At 41.0% G+C, this 26,937-nt stretch overlaps 2 protein-coding genes, 1 non-coding gene and 1 pseudogene across 5 annotated transcripts in view; 2 read left to right on the top strand and 2 right to left on the bottom strand.

Annotated features, from left to right (window-relative positions):
• ENTPD5 (ectonucleoside triphosphate diphosphohydrolase 5 (inactive)) overlaps positions 1–8,143 on the bottom strand; it is a 33,678-nt gene extending 25,535 nt beyond the window's left edge. For 2 of the 3 annotated variants that reach the window (XM_068542843.1, XM_068542859.1), the window contains exons 1-2: positions 7,892–7,963; positions 5,776–5,854 (exon numbers count right to left, since the gene is read on the bottom strand). The gene's annotated coding sequence lies outside the window, so the exon portion shown is untranslated. Of the gene's footprint in view, positions 1–5,775; positions 5,855–7,891; positions 7,964–8,110 lie in introns of those variants that run through there. The other variant, XM_068542852.1, reaches the window with a different exon arrangement.
• TRNAG-CCC (transfer RNA glycine (anticodon CCC)) lies at positions 2,538–2,610 on the top strand. Its single transcript has one exon. It is a non-coding gene; the product is annotated as a tRNA-Gly (tRNA).
• Positions 8,144–8,367: 224 nt separating the features above from the next.
• Positions 8,368–26,937, top strand: part of BBOF1 (basal body orientation factor 1) — a 34,489-nt gene continuing 15,919 nt past the window's right edge. The window contains exons 1-4 of the mRNA XM_068562367.1: positions 8,368–8,453; positions 10,388–10,616; positions 16,932–16,997; positions 21,535–21,678. Of these exons, the coding sequence (XP_068418468.1) occupies positions 8,368–8,453; positions 10,388–10,616; positions 16,932–16,997; positions 21,535–21,678 (525 nt within the window). The remainder of the gene's footprint in view (positions 8,454–10,387; positions 10,617–16,931; positions 16,998–21,534; positions 21,679–26,937) is intronic.
• LOC137776084 (ubiquitin-associated protein 1 pseudogene) lies at positions 18,843–20,437 on the bottom strand (annotated as a pseudogene).

Genomic DNA, 26,937 nt, shown 5'->3' with positions numbered 1-26,937 from the left:
TCACGGGCCTAGTTGCTCCGCAGCATGTGGGATCTTCCCAGACCAGGGCTTGAACCCGTATGTCCCCTGCATTGGCAGGCAGATTCTCAACCACTGCGCCACCACGGAAGCCCAACTGCAGCCATTCTAATAAAATCACTTGTTTACAAAATCAGCAATAACAAGGGGAGGCAAGGCACACTCCCTCTGAAAGCTAGAGTACATTTCTGTGTAAATGTATGTGTGCACATGTATTGGGGGGCAGTGATTAAAGAGCTAATCCATAAACAAAGTACATAAGTTTATGCACTTTGTGAGGTCTTTTTTTGGCGTGAAGAACTCAAATACCAGTTTTGTGTTCCACAATGTGACCGAGAGTGGCACTATTACATAATGAGTATGTGGTTAAAGGGAACTAAGCCAATCCCAGTCCTAGGTACATATCCACAAGATTAAAAACAGGGACTCAAATAGATATTTCTATACCAATGTTCACTGCAGCATTATTCACAACAGTCAGAAGTGGCAAAAGCCCAAGTGTCCATCAACAGATGCATAGATAAATAATATAGTATACACAAATACAATGGAATATTATTTAGCTACAAAAAAGAAGTTCTAATACATGCTACGACATTGATGAACCTTGAAAATGTTACGCTAAGACACACACAAAAACTATGATTCCACTTACATGAAATATCTAGAATAAGCAAATTCACAGAGACAGAAAGTAGATTAGAGTTTACCAGGGGCTGGGATGAGGGGAGAATGGAAGTTATTGCTTAACAGGTCCACGGTTTTTGTTTGGGGTGAAGAAAAAGTTTTGCAAATAGATAGTAGTGATAGTTGTACAACACTGAGTATATAATTAATACCACTGAATTGTATACTTAGAATGGTTAAAACGACAATTTTTATGTTATATATATTTTACCACAGTTAAAAAATTTTTTTCTTTAAAAGCAGAGGGAACCAAGCACTGCAAACATAAGCTCATAAGAGGAAAAACTTTGGCTACTATCTCAACAGAGCAACAGTTATGACAATGTTCATCCCTGAACTACCTCATGAGCCAATTATGACTTAAATTCTGAAGGGTGGTACTGATACTCAGAAAATGTCTTTGAGCATCTGAGTTTATATAGTATCTTCTATTCTCCCAGAAAGTTAAACTTACCAATGCAACATAAACCTGAAAATTATACATTTAAGAGAGGATGTGAACAATGTTATAAATTCTAACTATAGGGCCTCCAAAGCAAACATTTTCAAGAAAGGTCTTCTTACATTTTGTTTACAACTTCAATGCTTCTCCAGGTATTCCCTTGGTATCCTGGGATGGAATGAGTGGTATCTACCCCTAAGCATGCAATCTTGACATTTCTATTAAATTTTCCTTTTAAAAACACTCATATTGTGTATATGCTAATACACTGAACTCAAAACAAGAGACACCTAAAACTGGCATCTCCAAACATCTCCCTTCCTCCATGCCCCTGCCCCATACAGAGAGGGTTAAATGGATTCTCTAATTTCCTGTCTTTGTTAATGGCACCACAAACTTCCTAATTCACAACTCAAAATCTTCATCATCTTTGAATTCTCCTCTCTCATGCCCAATCTCTTATCAAGGATTGATGATTTTTGCTTTGCAATATCTTTCCCATCTCTTTCTTCCCCCTAGCCTCTTGCTGATATCTAAAGTCTGGCCTGTATTACTTCAGACTTGGACTGCTATAGCCTCTTAACTGGTCTTCCAGTAACCAATGTCTCTCTTCTCAAATTCATACGTTACTGTCTTCCTAAATACTACTTTCATCATTTTCTCACTAGACTGTAATCCATATCATGGCAGGGATTCATTCATCTTTGAGAACATTGCATAACCTGGCATATGCAATGGTTAGTTAATTCATCAATGTTTGTTGAATGAATTAATGAATATATAAGTCACATCACTTTCCTTCTGAAAACTTTCATCAATTTCCCACTGTCCATAACAGAAGTTACAAACTCAAATACTGAAATACCTACTGGGGCCAGGCAGAAAATGTAAGTAAGTAAAGGTGTGTGTAATCAACAGGAAGTTGTGGGGACTGTGTAAAGTGGAAAGCACATGTCACATCCTGTCCCATCTAAAGGGTAAGTTGCTTGCTGTTCCCACAAATTGCTGCCATGATGAAATACAGGCTCAGTATTGCCAGGTCTTCTGATTTTTCAAAATAAGCTAAAAGCACAGATTTCTATGTAGAATCTGGTTTTTTAAATAGTGACAACTAATTCTATTAAAAAAACAAAAACAAAACTCAAAAAACCACCATGCAGGCCAAACAAAACATATCTATGGGCCAAATCCAGCTCTCAAGTTTCAAGTTGGTGACTCTGCTCTGTAGGATTAAAAGACAAACTTCCTGACTAACATTCTAAGTCCTTCTAAGTCCCAGGCTACCTTAACCAAAGTTTTTTGCCCACTACTTTCATACAAGAACCCTTTGCTCTAAGCACACATCAGAGCCACCTGGAGGGCTTGTTAAAACATAGATTGCTGGGGTACTTCCCTGGTGGTCCAGTGGCTAAGACTCTGCACTCCCAATGCAGCGGGCCCAGGTTCAATCCCTGGTCAGGGAACTAGATCCCACATGCTGCCAAGTAAAGATTCCGCACACTGCAACGAAGATCCTACGTGCTGCAACTAAGACCCGGCACGGCCAAATAAATAAATAAATATTTAAAAACGACAACAACGACAAAAAAACATAGATTGCTGGGCTTCACTGTCAGCATTTCCAATTCAATAGGTCTCAAGTTGGGACTGAGAATCTCCATTTCTAACAAGTTACCAGATGATGCTGATACTACTGGTGCGTGGACCACACTTCGGGAACCGTTGCTCTAGTTAAATTACTCCTTGTCTCAAGCACACACTGATTTTGCTCATTTGTTCTACCTTCCCAGAAAGCCTTCCCTTTTACTTTCAGCCTACCTCCTCCCGTAAACTTTCTCTCTGACAGTCTTTCATGCCTCCAAATTCCTGTAGCACTTAGGGTCCATACCATCTCCGCTTTATCCATCACTGCTTGGTGATTTTTATTGTTAACTGTTTGTGCATAGCTTCCAATGAGGAAGCTATGTGTATTGTGTATTCTCAGAGGTCAATGTCCAGGTCAGCACCTTATACACCTGACTGTAAGCCACTTGAAGGCAGGGCCCTGTCTTGTTTCCCACTGTACCCCTCAAGCTATCAGAGCCTGGTATTCAGTTGGTACTGTACCTACTAAACATTTCTTAAATGAATGAACATTTGACAGATCCATGAAATGAAAAGTGCAGATAAGCAGGCTTGAAATTTGGGTATATAACTTTTTTTTTCTCTTTAACTTATTTATTTATTATTTATTTGGCTGCGTCGGGTCTCAGTTGCAGCACGTGGGATCTTTGCTGCAGCGCAGGCTCTTCGTTGCAGCATGCGGGATTCTCTCTAGTTGCGGCACAGGGTCTCCAGAGCACGTGGGCTCAGTAGCTGTGGCGCATGGGCTTAGCTGCCTTGCGGCACGTGGGATCTTAGTTCCCCGACCAGGGATCGAACCTGCGTCCCCTGCATTGGAATGCAGATTCTTAACCACTGGACCAACAGGGAAGTTCCGGTATATAACTTTTCTTAAAGAACTGACTTTAAGGGGGGAAAGCGGTGGGGGGGGAGGTGGTGGTGGGATGAATTGGGAGACTGGGATTGACATGTATACACTGATATGTATAAAATGGATGACTAATAAGAACCTGCTGTAGAAAAAAATAAATAAAATAAAATTCAAAAAAAACCACCTGACTTTAAGTCCTGTGTAATGGTTTTGTCAGAAAGGACAACTAATAAAAATTGAATATTTTGCAAATAAACTGCCAATAGACAATAATCTGTGGTAAAAGATTCTGTATATAAGTAAAACAGTGAATGTTAAACTGATTTGAAAATTTGTAAGATTAAATCCTTTATCTCCAGGATTCCTTATCCTCTGTAGGGATGTGAACTAGTCATTATATTGTTAGGGGAACCACTGACTGAAACCGCCCACCCCGGCCAGGCACCACAGTAACCATTTGCATGAGTTATCTTGCGACAGGAAGTCCTGGTAAGGAATGCAGAACTAACAAGCCACCACAAACTGGAAGAATTCGGGAAAGGTCAAAAGAAGAGAGGAGACACCAGTCCATATGTCCTACCAACCTCCCAGAATCCTCCTCACTGGAATCCATCTTGGCTGAGTGATGCATGTGCCATCAGGAAGGACGCTGAGTCAGAGTGATTGGCCAGAGACAACCCAGAAACTAACCCCATTACCATAAAACCTGAGACTGTGAGCCACGTGGCACAGCAGTTTTCCTGGGTTCCCTTACCCTCCTGCTCTCCACCCGGGTGCCCCTTCCAAATAAAGTCTCTTGCTTTGGCAGCACGTGTGTCTCCTCAGACAATTCATTTCTGAGTGTTAGACAAGAGCCCACTCTCGGGGCCTGGAAGGCGTCCCCCTTCCTGCAACAATATCACAAGATGATAGCTATTTAATAGAATTCTATATTTGTACCACATGTAATGAAAACGTAGGATGAAAGTAACTCTCCATGATATTCAGAAATATTGATCCGTCTCCTTCAGATGACAATAAATGCATCCCAGATTCTAAAGGGAGTGTGAAAACAAAACCAAAAACTGTTCACCTTGTCTCTTCTACTTATAAAACAGCACCAGCTATCAGGCAACTTCAAGGATGATTTATGAGTAGAAACTCGGTCTCCAAGCTAAACCAGAATAAAGTCACAGATGACTTTAGAGAGTAAACCCAATTCTGGAACTACTGGAAGAAAAATTTAGAAATAATATGTATTTTGAGATATAATCCTAAATTCTTATTTGGCTTTTTGAGCAACTCCACACTTGATGGTATTACAATCAATGGGACAAGAGAAAAGTTAACATCTTTGGCAAAGACAGAAAATCCAATTCAGGAAAACAAAACAAAACCAACCCAGGAGCAAATGAAGTATATTTACAGCTTTAGAACTACCATACGACCCAGCAATCCCACTACTGGGCATATACCCTGAGAAAACCATAATTCAAAAAGAGTCATGTACCAAAATGTTCATTACAGCTCTATTTACAATAGCCAAGACGTGGAAGCAAACTAAGTGTCCATCAACAGATGAATGGATAAAGAAGATGTGGCACATATATACAATGGAATATTACTGAGCCATAAAAAGAAACAAAATTGAGTTATTTGTAGTCAGGTGGATGGACCTAGAGTCTGTCATACAGAGTGAAGTAAGTCAGAAAGAGAAAAACAAATACCGTATGCTAACACATATATATGGAATCTAAAAAAAAAAAATAGTCTTGAAGAACCTAGTGGCAAGACGGGAATAAAGACACTGACCTACTAGAGAATGGACTTGAGGATACGGGGAGGGGGAAGGGTAAGCTGGGACAAAGTGAGAGAGTGGCATGGACATATATACACTACCAAACGTAAAATAGATAGCTAGTGGGAAGCAGCCGCATAGCACAGGGAGATCAGCTCGGTGCTTTGTGAGAGGGGTGGGATAGGGAGGGTGGGAGGGAGGGAGACTCAAGAGGGAAGCAATATGGGGACACATGTATATGCATAACTGATTCACTTTGTTATAAAGCAGAAACTAACACACCATTGTAAAGCAATTACACTCCAATAAAGATGTTAAAAAAAAAAAAAAAAAGATAGCAGAGATGTTACCTCACATCCAGATACTTGCCCTACCTACCAGGACCATAATGATCTTGTCTGCAAGAGGATTCAGCCGAGACACTCCACATTTCTATGTTGACCAGGCACCATGCAAACTGGGCAAAAAAGAATTACAAAACCAAGTCAACAAAACACTAAGTGCTTATCCCAAGTTTTAAAAGCATTAGCATTCTAAACAATAAAACAAAGCATGGGACTTCCCTGGTGGCACAGTGGTTAAGAATCCGCCTGCCAATGCAGGGGACACGGGTTCGAGCCCTGGTCTGGGAGGATCCCACATGCTGCAGAGTAACTAAGCCCGTGCGCCACAACTACTGAGCCTGCGCTCTACAGCCCGTGCTCTGCAACGAGAAGCCACCACAGTGAGAAGCCCACGAACCACAAGGAAGAGTAGCCCCCGCTCGCCACAACTAGAGAAAGCCCAACCACAGCAACGAAGCCCTAACACAGCCAAAAATAAATTAATTAACTAAATAAAACAAAGTAAATTTATTCAGCGAAATAAACTTCATAGTAAAACTACCTACAAGAAAGTATGAAAGGAAATGCTACCAGATGAATTGCTAAATAGCAACTTCCTACTCTACTGTCTGTACCATTGGATGTTTTTTACAAACATATGACTGAATAATAACATCCAGTTCTTTGGCAGAGAATGTGGAGGTTCAGAAGACTACAGATTCTAGAACTACATCTACTACAGTGTGAATCTGGGCATTTCTCTTAGTCGTATTCAAGTTACAACAGCTTTAACTACAAAATCAAACTTAAAGTCAATAAAAATATGCTGTATAATAAAATAACTATAATGTACATGTAAGTAAAGTATTATGCATATATATTAAGAAATAATCTTGTTACAGTCAAATTTTCATGTTTATAAATGAGTCTACAGACAACAAAAGTTTTGGACTGACTTTCATATTCACAGTAACCAATTTTTTAGAATGAATTCCAAATGTGAAGCCTCTGACAGAAGATGCCCTACCCTCTTTTCTGCAAGTTATCAATAGTGTGCATGTTCAGAACCTTAGACACATAAAATCAATAACTTTATAGCTTCTATATGAGAATAAACCCCTTCAATGTATGATAATTCCACCATGGGCTCACGGAAATGTGACATGCAAATAGAGGGGGGGAAAGCACCAGGAAGAGGGTAAGCCACCATCATGCAAGCAGATGGTATGGCTAAAAAGATTTCCAGTGCTCATTAATATTAACACCAATCAGCATGTTCCCCCTAACCACTGAATTCAGAAACAGAAACGACGTTAAGTGGAAAAAAAAAGGTGGGGGTTGGTGGTTTGCATCAGAGACCTCTGGAAAGGGTGTAGGGATTAAGTTCTCCTTAGCGAAATGGAGGAAGATGTACAATGAAGTTTTTAAAGAAATTTAAAATTCAATTTGAAAGGGAGAATAACGCACAGTAGAGCTTCAATCACAAGTTTTCTAACTGTTGTCCCGGCACCTAGAATTCCCTATCTTCCTCAGTGACTCCCGGACTAACTCACTGAATGAAGGCAGAAGCACAGAGCTCCTCCTCCGAAAAAGGGGAACAGTACCTTTCAGTACTACTCCTTTTCACTGGTGTGCTGGCGGGGGGGGGGGGGGGGGGGCACCAAACCAAAACCAAAACGCACCAAAATGCATGAGCTTTCAACTTTACGCGACTCGCAGAAAAAAAGAGGGCTGCGAACGCAAGAGCTTATTAGCAAATGGGAATCCGGGGCTGGCCCTGGGCGGGCAGCGCCGGCCACAACAGTACAGAACGGGACCGAGGGCCTGACCCCAGCACACTCCTCTTCAAGGACTCTCCTCGAGGCCCCGGAGCCTCTCCCAACCCAGGGGGCAGCCCTTCTCTCCCCGCCAGGCTCTCCGACGCCAGCAGGCGCTGCCCGCCTCACCCCCAGCCCCCCTCAGGGGAGTCCTCAACTGCCTCACCAAAAAATGTTTGGCCTGGGAAGCCCGTTGGCTGCGCCATCCCTTACAGAATTAGCAAGAGTTAAAAGCCAGAAAAGGGAGAAGGAAACCCAAAGAGTCGGGGGCAGCTTCGGGAGAGGCGGAGCAGGGACGAGAGCGAGGCGGCCACGGCCACGGTGGCTGCAGCGCGAGGGAAGAAGAGGACGCACGGGCGAGACGCGAAACGCTGCAAACCCGGCGGGAGCGGCGCTCTGACGACCGCGGCGCGCCGGCGGGACCCGCCGCGAAGCCAAGCCTCCTTAGGGGAGAGCGCCCCCACCGTCGCGCAGCCGCCCGGGGCTGGCCCGCTCCGGCCTCCCAGCCCGCCCCGCCGCCCTCCCAGCCCCGGCCCCCGCCTGGCTCTGGCACGTCCGCGCTCGCACACTCACCGCGCGCGCGCGCCTCCACGGGGCGGCCGCCCGCCACCCTCGGCGCGATCTCCGCCCCGCCCCCTGCGCCCGGCCAGTGGGCTGGGCCCCGCGGGGCGGTGTCGGGGTTACGTCACGGACGCGTGCGCTCTCTGAGCGCCGGTAGTGGCCCGCGCGTATCTTTACGGGCTCAGAGTGCCGGTTGTCCTTGGAGATGGAGCCGGGCCTGGGCGGCGCAGAGAGGCGACAACGACAGCGGGGCCCCTGGAGAAGCCAAGATGCCATCGAAGGGAAAGGACGAAAAGAAAGGGAAGGGTAAAGGTAAAGGCAAAGACAAAGGCAAAGACAAAGACAAGAAGAAGAAGTAAGGAGAAGACACCCTGGGGTCCCTGCTCCCTGGGCCTACCCTCCCGGGATTCTCAGGGGCAGGCCAACTGGCGCCCTCCCGCCTCCCCTCCTGGACCCTCCTCTCTCCCCGCTTCTGAGAAGGACAACCCCCATTGTTCAGATATTACCAAAATGCACGCCAAACCATACTACTTCAACTAAGACAAGAGTGTGAGGCTTGGGACCCTGAAGTAACTTAGACACAGTCTCTGCCTATGTGTAATGCGCTAACGAACGAGGAGGAGGAGGCAGATAAGTTCCCAAAGAACAGAAGTAACATAGGACCGAATGAAGTTAAGTGCCAGTGGAGGGAAAAAGAATTGAGAATGAGGAGGAAGGGTTAGTTCTGACCCTAGAAGTGAAGGTCAGGATAACATGTTTTAGAATATCGAAGAGCCTCTAGGCCTGTGCTGTCCAATAGGGTAGTCACCGGTCACGTGTGGCTATTAAAATTAGTTAAAATTAAATAAGATTAAAAATTCAGATCCTCATTTGTACTGGCTACATTGCATGTCCTCAGTAGGCACATGTGGCTAGTAGTGGTGACTGTATTGGGCAGCCCAGATATAGAGCATTAACACCATCACAGAAAGTTCTGTTGGACGGCACTGCTCTAGACCAGTGATTCTCAGACTGGGGTGATTTTTGGCTACCAGGGGATGTTTGTTAATATCTGGAGACATTTTTGGTTGTCACATCTGGGGACCTCTAGTGGATAAGAGACAAAGGATGCTGTTAAATATCTTACACGGCACAGGACAACCCCCAGCCCCACTCTAAACAAAGAATCGTGTAGCTCAGAATATTCGTAGTTGGGAAGCCCTGCTCAAGGCTTTAAGCTTCTCTAGAATAGGCACTAAGCATTATTCAAGGTATCTCCAGCACCTAGAAGAGAGCCTGGATCATAGCAGATGCTTAATATTTGTTAAATAAACAAATTAAGGTGTCTGCTTGTCTATGCTTCAACTTGGATCTCCCCCCTCCCCCCCGCACAAGAAATATGCTCTAGTGCTCTGGGTTCATTATTTTTTGCCTGTAGCTTGATCGATCTCAGCTATGTGGTTGAGATGATCGTGGACATCCAAAGGATCTCTGGGTGATTGAAGTAGTTCCTTGGGCTTTTTCAAGGATTCCTTTTGGTTCAAAGGAAAACATAAAGGATTTGACCAATTCAGGTAATTATTCATGTTTCCGCAAAGTGATCAGAATTTCTGAAGTGGATAGTATTGCGCTAGCACTAAAGCTTTGCAGGCTTGGAGTTGCTGCTAGACTGCTGCTAAACCTATTGGATGACCCTAGTGGTTCCTAGACACATTGGAGTCATACACGTTGTCCAACAACACTATATATGGGACCACAAGGAAATCCTTGCAAAGTTTATAAAGAACTTGTTTAAGAGAGTAATGCATGCTCAATACAGAAAGTTTACAAAACATGGAAAGTCAGACAAAACAAAACCACCTGTAGTCCCATCATCCAAAGATAACCACTACTGTCATTTTGGAATATTCTTTTTCTTCTTTATAAAATGATAGCCCAATATACAAATTTATTTGTAACTTTTTTCCCCCAATGTATTATATAAGTATTCTTCTACAGTGTGATTTTTTAAAAAGTATAACTGTGTAGTTAGTCTAGCATTTTTTAGAAGTGCCAAGGGCTTATCACATTCCTGGAACTCACTAGCATATGTTTTCTGTTTTGACCATGCATCTGCAGTGCACATATCAACAATGAGAAACACTGAGGCTAACAGACCATATATATTTCTTCTTAACTCATTTATCCAACAGTATTTGCTCATATATGCTAGGCAAATGCCAAGCAAAACAAATAACAATAAAGAGAAAGGTGTAATACTAATGTAGTAGAGAAATAGTTATATGCTGTCAATGTCCTCTTCCTGTGCAGGAAGATGATAAAAGTTGAGGAATCTGCCATGGAGAGAGCCAAGACCAATGCCTCCCTTTGGGAGGCCAGGCTGGAAGTCACAGAACTCTCTAGGATTGAGTATCGTGATACTTCCCAGAGACTGGCAAAATGTAATGAAGAATTAAAGAAACAGCAGTATAGAATGGAGAAAGACACAATGTCTGTATTGAACTACCTGAAGAAACAGGATCAGGAGAAAGATAATCTGGTAGGTAGGTAGAAACCCTCCTGAGCCTTAGAAACTACCTCTGTGGTTATACTGGTGTGTTATATATTTCAAGGATTTTAATTCCTTGAAATCTCATCACATAGTTAAGACACTTCAATTGACTATATCTCTCCTTGAAGCAACATGTTATTTCAGAATGGCTTTACTGTCAGAATTGGCTCTTTCTTATTTTCAGCCTTGTCCCATGTTTTCTTGCCTGAAACAAAGATTGATGATCCTAAGGGAACATTGTGGTCAACTTTATTTTAAAAACAAGAGCATGATATATGACCTATATATATATTTTATGATACTGATAACTATCTAAGTAATTAATGATCTGTAAAGCAATTCACCGATAATCCGTGATCACATGGTTATGAACCCAGCAAGTTGAATCTCTTCTTTTTGGCCTGTTGAATCTTGAATTTATCTTACTGAACTTTGTTGAAATGTTGGGAGTAGACCTATCATTTTAGATCTGGGAAAAAAAGGGAAGGGAACTAACATTTTGGGGCCCCTGTTTGTGCCAGGCACTATACTAAGTACTTTACCTCTGCTGTGTCATTTAGTCCTTTTAATAACCCCCTGTAGCTACAAATTGTCATTCCCATTTTACAGAAAAAGAAATTGACTCTCAGGACAGGTAACTTGCCTGAAGTCTCACAGCTAGTGGGTGGAACTTAGGTGTGACTTAAATTCTTCTCTTTCCCATCTGCCTCTATGAGTCCCATGGACACCCAAGGAAATTTACACCATGCTTCATTCCTATATATGTTTTTGCATTTTTACTATTTATGTATTATACATCCACAAATAATACATATTATAGTCTTGTTTTAAAATTTATGTTAGTAGTGACATATTGTACATATCTTTTGCAACTTATTTTTTTTTATAAAACATGTTTTGTGGTATATTTACAAAAAATCACATGATTCAGTTCATTTTTAAGAAGTTGATAATGAGCATGCTTTATTTTTTCATTCATTATTAACTGCTTTATAATATTCCATCAAATAAATAAATAAACCAAAATTTATTTGTTCATACCACCCTATGGGTCAGTTAGACTCCATTTTTTCATTATTACAAATAGACCTTCAGTAAACATTCTTGTGTATGTCTGCTTGTGCCCATGTGTGAGAGTTTCTCTAGAGTAGACACTTAGGAGTTAAATTACTATATTATGAGGTATGCATAATTTCAACTTCACAAGGGTTTAAATTGAACTCCAAAGAGGTTATACCAATTTATACTTTCACAAGCAATGTATTAAAGTGAGTTCCCATTTATCCACATCTTTGTGAACACTTGCTATTATACTTAATAATTTTTGCTCAATTTTATGTGTATAAATTGGTATGTCACTTTAATTTGTATTTTCCTGATTACTAGTCGCTTGAGCATCTTTTGTATGTTCCTTAACCCATTTTTTATTGTTTTTATGTGTTTGCTTCAGTATACATATTGGAGTGATGCAGAGCATTTCTTCTACATAAGGATGACATGCAAATTCATGAATCATTCCATAATTTTTTTCAAATGCCACATTTTCAGGGAGACGCTTGCTCACTACCCTGTTTAAAATTAAAACCATCTCCCTTATTTTATTTTCTTTGTAATATTTATTACCTTCTGTCATACTATATGTATGTTACTTATGTATTTATTTTCTCTTTTCCTAATTAGAATGAAACCTCACAGAAGTAAAGAATTGGGGGCCTTTTTAAATTGTCGTTGAGTGCTCTATCTCCAGCACCTAGTATGGGCCTGGCACATAGTAGGCACTCATTAAAATATTTTTGCATGCGTGAATGAATGGCTTGTGATTGCACTGATGCTTTGAAAAAGTTAATAGAAATCAAAACTAAGATCAAGATGATATTGGAAACGTATCAGAGAAATCGGACAACTGAACGTTTGTGTGGATTTTGTGTGTTTTATTAAATAAAGTGTAATTTTTTTGTACATTACTTTTTTTTAACCCTCTTTCCTAGGCGACTTCCATTTTTAAAATTACTCTTTGAATAGTATGCATTATTAAAATTGTCTGCTGTAAAGTATTATTCTAAAATAAACCTTTAGGCCAGCCATGCAAATAATTTTCAGAATTCATTATATAGAAGCTTTGTGGTCTGCATTAGCTAATTGATATTGGTCTGCATTTATCGGTATCACTGGTATTTCCTGATTTTCATCTGCCTCCATGTATCAAAGACCAGCATCTGGCTGTAGCAAATACATCATTTTCTCACAATCATAGATACCCATTAAAACCAAAGAAACTACTTTGGGAGGAAGAAGTAAAATAGATTCAATATACCCTGGTCAATTAGCTCTCTTAGAGTTTTGTTACTCATTCTACTATATCCTAGAAATGTGTTATTTGCTTAAACTTTATTTAAACTGTTTATAGTCTTACTTCATGTTAATTATAGAAATATTAGAAGTGAAGTGTGTTTTGAAAACTATTATATCTTGGAAAAAATTAGGAGATTTCACTTACGGGTTTTGGTACTTAAGGCTTTGTTCAATCAACACAAAATAAATCTAATTATATTTTACACCTGTCCTACATGACTGAGGACTGTCTCAATTTATTTTAAAACATTTTCAGGGTTTCCTTAAACTATTCTAAGATTATTTACAACAGTATTTCACTTCTATATCTTCTGATTCTATAACCACGTCAAGGAATTTTTAGTTTAAAAAGCTACTCAGATTTCCTACTAAAACGTACCAGCATCCTTGGAGAAATGATCGATTCTAAGACTGGAGCAGGGAGAGTGAAAAATGAATTTGAACTAAAAAATGAATTTGGAATATCTTGTGACAGGAGTCAGTAAAAAATAATTAAAGGACATGGCGGGTAGCTTGAAGGGGCTCCCATTGACCAAATCTGGGACATTCAAAATAAATAATGACAGTAATAAATTATAACTGAATAAAATGAGTCCGTGAGTGCGTACAACTAATAGATAAACACATACATTAATAAATAAGGGAGGGCTTCCCTGGTGGTGCAGTGGTTGAGAATCCACCTGCCAATGCAGGGGACACGGGTTCGAGCCCTGGTCTGGGAAGATCCCACATGCCGCAGAGCGGATGGGCCCGTGAGCCACAACTACTGAGCCCGCGCATCTGGAGCCTGTGCCGCGCAACAAGAGAGGCCGTGATAGTGAGAGGCCCACACACCGCGATGAAGAGTGGCCCCCACTTGCTGCAACTAGAGAAAGCCCTCACACAGAAACGAAGACCCAACACAGCCATACATACATAAATAAATAAATAAATATTTAAAAATAAATAAATAAATAAGGGAGAGGGACTTCCCTGGTGGCGCAGTGGTTAGGAATCTTCCTGCCAATGCCGGGGACACAGGTTCGAGCCCTGGTCTGGGAAGACCCCACATGCCATGGAGCAACTAATCCCATGTGCCACAACTACTGAGCCTGCGCTCTAGAGCCTGTGAGTCACAACTACTGAGCCCACGTGCCACAACTACTGAAGCCCGCACACCTAGAGCCTGTGCTCTGCAACAAGAGAAGCCACCGCAATGAGAAGCCTGTGCACTGCAATGAAGAGTAGCCCCTGCTCACCACAACTAGAGAAAGCCTGCTCGCAGCAATGAAGACCCAACACGGCCAAAAATAAATAAATATATTTAAATAAGTAAATAAGGGAGAATACAAAGTTTTTCCTTATAGTGGAATGCAGTGAATTATTAAATTTCCATGGAATGATGGAATTAGAAAAGTCACCATTTGGCTTCAGAGTAATAATTGATTCAGTCAAGAACAACAGTGGATGCTAAAACTAGTGGGTGAAATTTTGATGAGCAGAAGGATATTTGCATAGTCTCAAAATATCTTCCCCCAAAATACTTAATAATTAGAAAAGGAAAAATAATAACTTTTAAGTGGAGAAACCTGGCAGACACAATCTTAACCAGCTGATTACAGTTAACGTCAGTCACCTCATGATGTGATGCAGTGACAAGGATACATCATCACTTAGGCAGTGTATGCCTGCCAAACAGGCATAACCTGAATCTTCTCATGAAGAAACATCAGACAACTCCAACCCTGGCCAGTATTTTTCAAAAACTTTGATATCATAAAAGACAAAGACTGAGAAACTGTCCCAGATTAAAGAGACCAGGATATATGACAACTAAGTGTAATCATAATCAGGGATTACATCCTGGACCAGGAAAAGGAAAGTTACAATAAAAGGACACCATTAGGACAATTGATGGCAAAATTTGAACATGGACTATAGATTAAATAATAGTATTTTATCAATGTTAAATTTCCCAATTTTGATCATTGTACTGTGCTTCTAAGAGATTGTCCTTTTTCTTAGGAAATACATACTGAAATATTTCGGGGTACAGGGGTATGATGTCCTAGACTTTTTTTCACATGCTCCAGAAAAAAGTTTCAAACTTTTGATCATTGTACTGTGCTTCTAAGAGATTGTCCTTTTTCTTAGGAAATACATACTGAAATATTTCGGGGTACAGGGGTATGATGTCCTAGACTTTTTTTCACATGCTCCAGAAAAAAGTTTCAAACATCTGTATCATATATACATATATTTAGATAGACCTATCACAGAGGGAAAGCAAATGTGGCAAAATTGGGTGGAGAGTATATGAGAATTCTTTGTACTGTTCTTGAAACTTTTCTTTAAAAAATTCCTCATTTAAGAGAAGTGCAAATCAAAACTCCAAGTCATCACTTCACACCCATTAAGATGGCTACTATCAGAAAAACAAGGGACTTCCCTGGCGATCCAGTGGTTAAGACTTCACCTTCCAATGCAGGGGGTGCGGGTTCAGTCCCTCGTCGGGGAGCTAAGATCCCACGTGCCTCAGGGCCAAAAAACAAAAACAGAAAACAAAAACAGAAAATAGCAAGTGTTGCTGAGGATGTAGATAAATTGGAATCCTTGTGCACCGTTGGTGGGAGTGTGAAATGGTGTAGCCATCATGGAAGACAGTACAGAGGTTCCTCAAAAAATTAAAAATAGAATTATCATATGATCCAACAATCTCACTTTGGGGTACATTTCCAAGAGAATTTAAAGCAGGATCTTGAAGAGACAATTGCACACCCATGTTTTTGAAACATTATTCATATAAACATTATTCACATAAACATTATTCACATTCATATAGTCAAGATGTGGAAACAACCCAAATGTCTGTTGATGGATGAGTGAATAAAGAAAATGTGGTATACACATACAATGGAATATTATGCAGCTTTAAAAAAAAGAAGGAAATCTTGTCATATGCTACAACATAGACGAACCTCAAGGCCATTATGCTAAGTGAAATAATCCAGTTACAAAAGGACAAATACTGTATGAGTCCACTCATGTGAAGTGTATGTGGACAGGGAATGTTGCCCGACATTCCAGTAAACAATGAACGTTGCCCACTATTCCGGTTCTATAAGGATCAAGCCATCAGCCATTGCAGCCCCTAACCCTACCCACCACCTGCCTCCCCCCACGGTGTGTCCTGAGGGGAATTCAGGATGGAGAAAAACAGGAAGCCTTCTGTGCTTTGGATACTGACCCTAGATAGTTAAGATGCATATCTAAGGAATAATTACAAGCCCAGATGTTACATCTTCCCTTACATAGAAAAGCACTAAAATCATTAACTTGAAATGACCATTCCTTGTGATTAGTAGTAATCTTTTGATGTCTGACTACATGTTTTTTTCCAGCAAGAAACTCCTATATATCCTGGCTCCTCTCTTAACTCTTCTGAGCAGTTCCTCAGAGCTCTCTGAGAGGCTGTATCCCAGGCTATAGCCCTCAGTATAATCCTAGAATAAAACTTAATTCACAACTTTCAGGTTGTGTGGTTTTTCTTCAGTGGACATATCTGAAGTAGTCAAAATCATAGAAACAATGCAGAAAGGCTAGGGGGAGGGAAGAGAAGGAATTAGTGTCTCATGAACATAGAGTTTCTGTTTTGCAAGATGAAAAATTTCCAGAGATCTGCTGCACAACAATGTGAATATATACTTAAAAATGGTTAAGATGGTAAATTTAATGTTGTGTTTTTTACCACACACAAACACACACATGTTACCCAGGCAATTGTGATGATAGCCAAGTTTTGGAAGCTGCAATAGCAAGTTAACAGTGTGGATTATGTCCTCTATTCTTGTCTTCCCAACTTACTCCACATCTCCAACCCTACTGGTTTTAATATGTGAAAACTAGGCTACTTAATTAAGTTAGGATGCAGAGTAATTTCTCTACCTTCCTCTGTATTTCCATTTTCTACAGATTGAAAAACTGAAACAGCAATTGAATGAAACTAAGGAAAAAGCCCAAGAAGAGAAGGAAAAATTGGTATGTACATTGATGGTCACTTACTGGTGGTCAGGTTTCTGGCAAGTTTAGATATTTAAGACACAAGGATAACAAGTGAGTAGATCCTCTGAGCAGCTCAGTGACCTTAAAGCCCACACACTTGATTGTACAGAAGCTCAAAAATAACATAAAATTTTGTTATTGTAGAAAACCGTCTGGTAGTAGTGGTGTTTACTGATCTTGAGCTCTAGGGCTTTTCAGTGGACAGAGCTAGGAAATATATAGTTTTTGAAGATTAAAATATATCATGAGCCCATACTAATACTTTAAATTCAGATGCAGGAGTACAGGGTTTTTACTTAACTTTATCTGTGTCTCCTTTCTTCCTCACCAAAAACCCTGGTTCTTAATGATACTAGTATAATTGTGTATTTTCTTCAAACCTTAATACATCAATAGGCACAGAATACTAATATTAATACTACTACCAACATAAATTAGTGGATACAGTTTAAGATTTGGGGGGGGCACTTTTCCCCTTAGGATATATACTGATAGGGATCTACAATCAAATTAACAAGGTTTAAAAATGATTTGAAATAATTCCTTCCTGTGAGGGTATGCCACCAACTCAACAACACATTTTGCTTTTAATTTTTAGGAGTTGCTTTAAAAAGTTTAATTTAATGTACAATTATGTAATTATATAATTAGAATTATGTAAAATATTTATATGGTTCCAAAGTAAAATCTATCAAACATGGTATATTCTGAGAAATCTAACTTCTATCCATGTCTCCACAATATACCAGAGTATATTGTCAAAATGGATTTTTGTCAACATAGGTAAGAAATGATATTTCAGTGTACTTCAATTTGCATTTTTTTTTTTTGTACATTTTAGATTTTTATTAGTAGTTCTCTCTGAAGAATCAAAATAGTTAGCAAATTACTTTAGCTTCATGAAGACTGTATATCCTTTGTATTTAGATCTTTAATGATGTACAACATAATACAAAACAAACCAAAGAGACTGATTTCTATGACTAGGTGTTATTCATTGTGTCATCCTAGAGCAAGGGGCTGGAGGGAGAGGCTGTTCTCCAGGGAGAATTGAGGGGGAGATAGTGCTGGGTGACTAAATCACAGCCTCTTTCTTCCCCACTTGATGTGCTGGGAAGGGGCCAATGATTTCTTAAACTGACAACTGTTTTCTAGAGCAGGGGGCTCTAAAATCTGGGGTAGCAGAAGACTGTGGTCCAAACCAGGCCAAAAGAAACAGTCTGGGGCAGGGAAGTATGGTAACTGCCTGGCAGAAAAGGCAAACTCAGGGCCCCAAGGGGAAAAGGGCATTCTTTGCACCTCAGAGACATTGCAGAACCAGTGTAACACTAAGTGACGTCGTTAAAAGGGGAAAAAAACAAAACCCTGGAAGAACCTTTCAATTGCACTCAACTTGGATTAGAGGTCAGTCCACCCTTGCAGAGAAGGGAAACATCTAGCCCCAAAGCGGCACTGAGTCTGGCCCTCCCACCTCCTTCTCCCCAATTCCTTTTGGCAGCTGGGCCAGGTTTTGGCTGAGGCCATACAGACCCCAGAAAGACCAGAGAAGTCTCTCTGGATGGCCAAGGTGGGAAGGACACTTCTCAGAATACAAATACTTTTACTATGGAAGGAGCCAGGACAGTTCTGGGGGCATTTGCATGCCCAAATCTTCCCCACTTTCTCCCCAGCTCAGGACCTAGGCTCATAGAGACTTGGCAAGCACAGTCTCTACACCTGACATTCCACCCCCAAAAGAAAATCCGGAAGTGTGCCCCTTCTTCCCCACAGGTGGTCTCCTCAGGGCCTTTGGCAGCGGGGGCTCCGTGGCAGGGCCTAGGCAGGGCCTGGTCTCAGCTGGCTCCCGCCCGAGCCATGAGGTCTTCCAAAGCAGTGTCCTGGTCATTGTTGTGTAATAGCAGAACTTCCTTAATATCTTTCAGTTCAAAGCCCATTTCCTTAAATTTGCTCATTAACTGAAGAAACTCCATCATCTTTTCCTCTGAACACTGCTGCATTTCCAGAGCCTCTTCCACTAAAAGAGGGTCAAAGCCCTTCTCACAGAGCTGTCCATGTGCAAAGAGATAGTCGAGAATCTGCTCAATATTCTCTCCTTTCTTCTTCATGGCTTTCAAGACACACTTATATGAGTAGCCCATGTTGATCACCGTCTCCACACATTGCCGCTCACTGGGGGACAGCGTCTGCAGTTCAGAATAAGCCTGGGAACAGCTGGGAGTGTTGGGCACTTGTGACATTGAGGAATTAGGAGGTGTGACCTTGGGACAGGTATTTGGAGGTGATGATTCTTCTGTGCACACAGACAAGACAGAGAGGGAAGGCATCTGGGAATGGGTCAGGGTTGGCACCTCTGTGCCACTGTCCAAGTTCAAAGCTGAAAGCCCAAGAGTATGATGCCCATTGGGCTCACTGGCACTGCTTTGGGTGGAAGGCTTTAGGGAATTCTGGAATGTGCCACTGCAGAGGCAGGATGTGCTGTGGAAAGTGCTTGCCATCTTGGCTGTCTTCTGACTGCTGTCATCAGAGTCAAGTTTGGGGAAGGACAGGGACTTGATATTGCTTACTGCAGGGATGGGGGGGAGGGACACTTTGGAAAACAGTGACATCTTTTCACAGTTGCCCAACTGTGGTAAGGTTATAAAGCCATTGGGTTTGTTAAGAGGCTTGAAATCTAGGGTTGCCTGCTCTAGGGATGCCAGGACCTCCTCATCCTGTAACACAGACCCAGAGCCACCTCTAGGCAAGTTACTGTCCAATAACTGGGCCATAATGGGTCCACTGGTTCCTACCCGAATGTTTCTCAGCTCTTCCTTCTCATCAATAGTTTTTAACTCCAGATTATCAAACGGGTCTTCTTCACACTCAAAGTCAGCAGGATTGAAATCTGCCTTTGTGTGGGGTGGGGTGAGAACTTTCTGTCTTGTGACACTGCTGCTGACCCGAGTCGGGGTGATGTTATGCTGTAAGCTGGCAAGGATGGGGTTGATAGGAGGTGGCATTGTGGCTGTACTGTGAGTCTTGGAGAAGCTCATTTTGCTGTCACCCTCTGGGCCACTCTTAGAATTCACTTTAGCTTCTGCTCCCTCAGCCTTGCGCTCTGCTTCCCATTGGGCTTCTTGGATTTTCTTAATATCTTCAGCCCACTCAATGGTTTTCTTTTTCAAAGAGAAGCCATTCTGTACCTCTCTGACAACCGGCAAACAGTCAGGCAAGGAGAAGCCAATAGGTAGACCAACTTTAGCTGGTGTTTTGAATTTGTCTCCTATCTTAATGGGACATCATCAAGGTAACTGAAAGTCCCATGAAAATCTGCACCCAACTTCTTAGAAGCCATTTAGAACCTGAACGCTGCCGCTGCTGTTCCAGAAGCCGAAAGGTGCTGCCGCCGACTGGCCTCCCAGGCTCGGTCCCCGCTGAGCTCCTGATGGCGCCTAGGGAGAGCGAACACCACCACCTCCAAATCTGCCCTCCCCAGGCCAGGCCGTCACTGTAGCCACCGCCAGGGCCACAGCCGCCATGTTGAAGTCCCACTTCCCTCCTCCTTCCTGCATTTCTCTTATTATGAGCTAGGTTGAGCATTTTTTCATGTGGTTGAGAGTCATTTGTATTTCTTTTGATAGCCCTTGTTCATGTTTTAATTGTGTTATTGGGCCTTTTTCTCCGCTATTTCCCTCTTTTTTTTTTTCTCCTTACCCTCTCCTTCTCTTCCCTTTCTCCTCCTCTCTCTTTTTTTTCTCCTCCTCTGTCTCCCCCTTTCCTTCCTCCTTCTCCCACCTTCTTCCTTCTTTATTTATAAGAGATATTGGCCCTCCCTTTGTCTCTTAGCTTACTAATTTTAATTTAGGATCAGGGATGTTATTTATTTTTCTTACAGGTTAAAGATTTGTTCAGTCTTCTCATAACTCTTTTATTTTTTTTTATAAATTTATTTATTTATTTTTTATTTTTGGCTGTGTTGGATCTTTGTTGCTGCACACAGGCTTTCTCTAGTTGCGGCGAGCGGGGGCTACTCTTCATTGCAGTGCGTGGGCTTCTCATTGCGGTGGTTTCTCTTGTTGTGGAGCATGGGTTCTAGGTACATGGGCTTCAGTAGCTGTGGCACGTGGGCTCAGTAGTTGTGGCTCTCCCGCGCTCTAAAGTGCAGGCTCAGTAGTTGTGGCACACGGGCTTAGTTGCTCCGTGGCATGTGGGATCTTCCCGGACCAGGGCTCGAACCTGTGTCCCCTGCACTGGCAGGCAGATTCTTAACCACTGCGCCAACAGGGAAGTCCCTCATACCTCTTTTAAATAAATATCTACATTTTCTATACAAGATCAGCTCATTTTAGAATTTTTTCCTTATTCAAGGCACTTGGTCTCTTTTAATAAAAATTAAAACTTTATGCAAAAGCAAAAATAAAAAGGGAACAATTTCTTCAAGATAGACAAATGGCTTAAGGCTTCATATGGAACAGGACTCTGTGTGACCTCTGTTCTTTTTCCTAACTCATTTACCTTTTTTTTTTGCCTACAGGAACAAAAATATACTGTACAAATAAGTGAGCTGGAGGGACAGTTCCATCAAAAAGCCAGAGAAATTGGCATGATTCAGACAGAGCTCAAAACAATAAAACAATTCCAGAAGAGAAAAATCCAAGTAGAGAAAGAATTAGATGATGTAAGTTTCTTTCTTTCTTCCTTTTTTTTTTTTAAAGGTGATTAGAATTAACTATTTATGTCTGCAAAGGCCTTCATAGAAATTTACTCCTGTGAGATAGTAAAGGACTCCCTTTGACATTTTAGAGATTATTTGAGAGAAACAGGGAAGACATATCAGTGTAGGACTGGACGCAAAAAGTCTTGATGGTTAGACTTTTCTTTTTCTAAGCTTTGATTTCTTTGTGAATTCACCAGATCTTAGCCAACACACCCGCTCACATTTATCAGCAGTTAAATCTTTGGAACTACAGATCCAGAAAAACATTAGGGGCAAAGTAGCAAAGTCCTAAAGGAAAATATGTTTAGACTGACGAATGATAATTTTAGAAAAATTTAAGACACTCTGGGTAGGGGTGGATGTGGTGAGGAAAACTGAGTACTTTCAGAAAGTTTCTCTGACCTTGCAGCTCTTTCCATTCCCTCAGTTCAGAATATAGTTCTATTGCATTAATGACAATGCAATAAATGGCACAGATGAGGGCTGGGCACAAGTAGCTGAAATCAGCTTTGTGGTTTTGGGCAAATTACTTACCCTCTCTATACCTAGGTTTCCTCATCTGTAAAATGGGGGTGATAAGAGTTGCTGGCTTATAGGGTTGTTATAAGTCTTAAATGAGTTCATATATGTAAAGTGCTTAAAATGTGTATGTTACATAGTGAGAATTAACACTGGTGTGTAGCTCTCTGCAAAAAAAGTCCTCATTTGTAGCATTTGCTGATTTCTTTGGTGTAAATACTTATGTTGTGGCCAATTTCAAGCTACCAATGCTTTTACAATGTGCTAGCAAAATTCCTGGTATGAGCCAGCTCTAACACGCAACTGCTGCTATTATTAGTAATAGTAACAGAAGTAGTATTGCCACCTAAGATAGCCATACACCATGTGCTATAGGGGCTAAAAGTTGGTGCTTTGAAGTCATACTGCTAGAGTGTAAATACTGTCTTTACTACTTGGGTATCTTGTTAAGTTTCCTCATCTGTAATATGGAGATGAGAACAATAGTACCAATTTCAAAGGGTAATCGTGAAGACTAAATGAAATACAGGTTCCCCTCGCTATCTGAAAGTAGTTCCTGTGAAACCTTTCCTAAGCTGAAGAAGCAATTACCATAGGACACACCTTCCTAACAGAAGCGCAAAATCAAGATAAAACACAGATGCTCACAGACATAGTTCAAAGCTATGGCAGCTTGACGCTGAGTATAGTTCCCAGGGAAGGAGTTTGGCGGTGCCACTCCCCTCGTTGCTAAGGGTGCGCTTTGCCTCAGTAACACCGCTCGCTGCTGAACACTATTTTTTTGCTTTTCGCCTTTTTTTCATAAAAGTGAAAATCCTCTCTGGATTACTTTTGGTTAGCGAAAACAGGTACTAATGTAGATTTTTTGTAAAAGCAGAGTGGTGTAAAGCGAACTTTCAAAAAAGTGGGGAATACCTGTAATCTGTTTTACTGTAAATGCTTAGCACTGTATGATAAAGATTACCTGCTGTTGCTGATCCTGCTACTATTATTACTGCACATTAGACTCCTAAGAACTTGTCAATCTTATAACCGGTAGTTTGTACCCTTTGACCAACATCTCCCCATTTCCCCCTCCCCCCAGCCCAGGTAACCACCACTCTGAGTTCAACATTTTTTTTGGCGGGTCCCTGGGGCTTGTGGGATCTTAGTTCCCCGACCAGGGTTTGAACCTGGGCCCTAGGCAATGAGACCTCTGAGTCCTAACCACTGGACCGCCAGGAAATTCCAAATGTGGACGTATTTGAAATTCACTACACCACCGCAGTACAAAGTACACACTACTGCAGGAATAATCTTAAAATATCACAGTTCTGATGATGTTCTGGTCACTTCCCTCAAGAATCTTCTTTAGTATTAGACTCACAGACTTAGAGAACGAACTTATGGTTACCGGGGGGGATGGGTGGGGGGAAGGGATAGTTAGGGAGTTTGGGATTGACATGTACACACTGCTAACCAACAAGGGGGGAAAAAAGAATCTTCTTTAGTGAAGAAGATTATAAACAATCTTCTCTATTGTAAACAGAATATTGTCCAGACACCTTAGCGTGAAAATCAAGACCCTACACCTACTTTAGAACATATTATTTCCTTTTCCTACACTTTCCCATACACACCACCTTTAATCCACCCAACCCGGATATTCCCTGAAGTCTTTTCTGCCTTTCTTTGTTTACGCTGTTTCTTCTATCTGGAATATACTCCTGATAGAGCTCTGTCCATTAAAATTTTACCTATTCTTCAGAGGCTCAGATCAAATGCGTATTCTCCATGAGGACTTCCTCAGTGTGCTGTTTAAAAGTAATAATTTTCTTCTTGCCATTTGTGACAATTTGGACAAAACTTGAGGGCGTTATGCTAAGTGAAATAAGTCAGACAGAGAAAGACAAATACTGTGCGATAAAACTTATATGTGGAATCTAAAAAAAGCTGAGGGACTTCCCTGGTGGCACAGTGGTTAAGAATCCGCCTACCAATGCAGGGGATGCGGGTTCAAGCCCTGGTCCAGGAAGATCCCACGTGCCGCAGAGCAACTAAGCCCGTGTGCCACAACTACTGAGCCTGCACTCTAGAGCCCACGAGCCACAACTGCTGAGCCCTCATGCCACAACTACTGAAGTCTGCACGCCTAGAGCCTGTGCTTTGCAACAAGAGAAGCCAGCACAATGAGAAGCCTGCACACCACAACAATGAGTAGCCCCCGTTCGCCACAACTAGAGAAAGTCTGTGCACAGCAAAGCAACGAAGACCCAACACAACCAAAAATAAATAAAATAAAATAAATAAATTTATTAAAATAAATACATAGATAAATAATTTAAAAAGCTGAACTTTGGGAATTCCCTGGTGGTCCTTGGTTAGGACTTGTTACTTTCACTGCGGTGGCGCAGCTTCAATCCCTGGTCTGTGGATCCCACAAGCAGTGTGATGCGGCCAAAAAATCCCACGCTGAACTCAGAGTAGTTACATGGGCTGGGGGGAGGAGGAATGGGGAGATGTTGGTCAAAGGGTACAAACTGCCAGTTATAAGACTGACAATTTCTTAGGAATCTAATGTACAGCATGGTGATTATAACTAATAATACTGTATGACATACTTGAAAGTTGCTAAGAGAGTAGATCTTAAATGTTCTTGCTACAGAAAAAGAAATGGTAGTTTTTTGTGACATGATGGAGGTGTTAGCTAACACTATGGTAGTAATCATTTTGCAGTATAGTGTATCAAATTAACAGATTGTACACCTTAAATTTACACAATGTTATAGATCAATTATATTTCAATTAAGCTAGAAAAAAGAGAAAAAAATTTTAAAAGATGATTAGCAAAAAAGTAATTTTTTCGTATGTTTCCATAGCATTTTGTATTTCTTTTATACCACTTAGCCCATTCTATCTTGATATTATATTTATTATTTGTCTTATCTCCCCTGCTAGATTGTAAATTTTTTGAGGCATGAACAGTACTGTGCTTTGTATTCATTGAAGGACAAGATACACAGTAATGCTCAATAAATCTATGTTAAATGCTGAGTGGGTCTTTTATTAAAAATGTAATTGAAGGAATATCAAGTTTTCCACTAACTAAATGGGAAGAATCCTTTCACAATGTATATGTATATCAAATCATCATGATGTACACTTGAACTATCATACATTTTATTTGTCTACAATTCCTCAATAAAGCTGAAAAGTTTCTAGAAAGAATATCTAGTTTTGTTCTATATGAAAATGCTGCAGAATGAATCAAGTTAAGTTCATTAACTTTTCAGGAACTTTAAAATAGCCATCCTAGGTGTAGGTATACATTCTGAATCAAAGTGAATTAGGAACTAGTTGTTAAGGAAACACTCCCATTTACCATTGCAACAAAAATAATAAAATACCTAGGGATAAGCCTACCCAAGTAGACAAAAGACCTGTATGCAGAAAACTATAAGACACTGATGAAAGAAATTAAAGATGATACCAACAGATGGAGAGATATACCATGTTCTTGGATTAGAAGAATCAACATTGTGAAAATGACTCTACTACCCAAAGCAATCTACAGATTCAATGCAATACCTATCAAACTACCAATGGCCTTTTTCACAGAACTAGAATAAAAAATTTCACAATTTGTATGGAAACAGAAAAGACCCCAAATAGCCAAAGCAATCTTGAGAAAGAAAAACGGAGCTGGAGGAATCAGGCTCCCTGACTTCAGACTATACTACAAAGCTACAGTAATCAAGACAGTATAGTACTGATACAAAAACAGAAATATATATCAATGGAACAGGGTGGAAAACCCAGAGATAACCCACACACACATGGTCACCTTATCTTTGATAAAGGAGGCAAGAATATACAATGGATAAAAGACAGCCTCTTCAATAAGTGGTGCTGGGAAAACTGGACAGCTACATGTAAAAGAATGAAATTAGAACACTTCCTAACACCATACACAAAAATAAACTCAAAATGGATTAAAGACCTAAATGTAAGGCCAGACACTATAAAACTCTTAGAGGAAAACATAGGCAGAACACTCTATGTGTTCTGCAAGCAAGATCACAGCAAGATCCTTTTTGACCCACCTCCTAGAGTAATGAAAATAAAAACAAAAATAAACAAATGGGACCTAATGAAACTTAAAAGCTTTTGCACAGCAAAGGAAACCATAAACAAGACGAAAAGACAACCCTCAGAATGGGAGAAAATATTTGCCAATGAAGCAGCTGACAAAGGATTAATCTCCAAAATATACAAGCAGCTCATGCAGCTCAATATCAAAAAAACAAACAACCCAATCCAAAAATGGGCAGAATACCTGAATAGACATTTCTCCAAGGAAGATATACAGATTGCCAACAAACACATGAAACGTTGCTCAACATCACTAATCATTAGAGAAATGCAAATCAAAACTACAGTGAGGGGGCTTCCCTGGTGGTGCAGTGGTTGAGAGTCTGCCTGCCATTGCAGGGGACGCGGGTTCGAGCCCTGGTCTGGGAAGATCCCACATGCCGCGGAGCAACTGGGCCCGTGAGCCACAATTACTGAGCCTGTGCGTCTGGAGCCTGTGCTCCGTAACAAGAGAGGCTGCGATAGTGAGAGGCCTGTGCACTGCAATGAAGAGTGGCTCCCGCTTGCCACAACTAGAGAAAGCCCTCGCACAGAAATGAAGACCCAACACAGCCATAAAAAAAAAACAAA

The sequence above is a fragment of the Eschrichtius robustus genome, chromosome 1 (assembly GCF_028021215.1).
Source record: "Eschrichtius robustus isolate mEscRob2 chromosome 1, mEscRob2.pri, whole genome shotgun sequence".
NCBI classification, from domain to species: domain Eukaryota; kingdom Metazoa; phylum Chordata; class Mammalia; order Artiodactyla; family Eschrichtiidae; genus Eschrichtius; species Eschrichtius robustus.
This window is presented reverse-complemented; position numbering and strand designations above follow the sequence as displayed.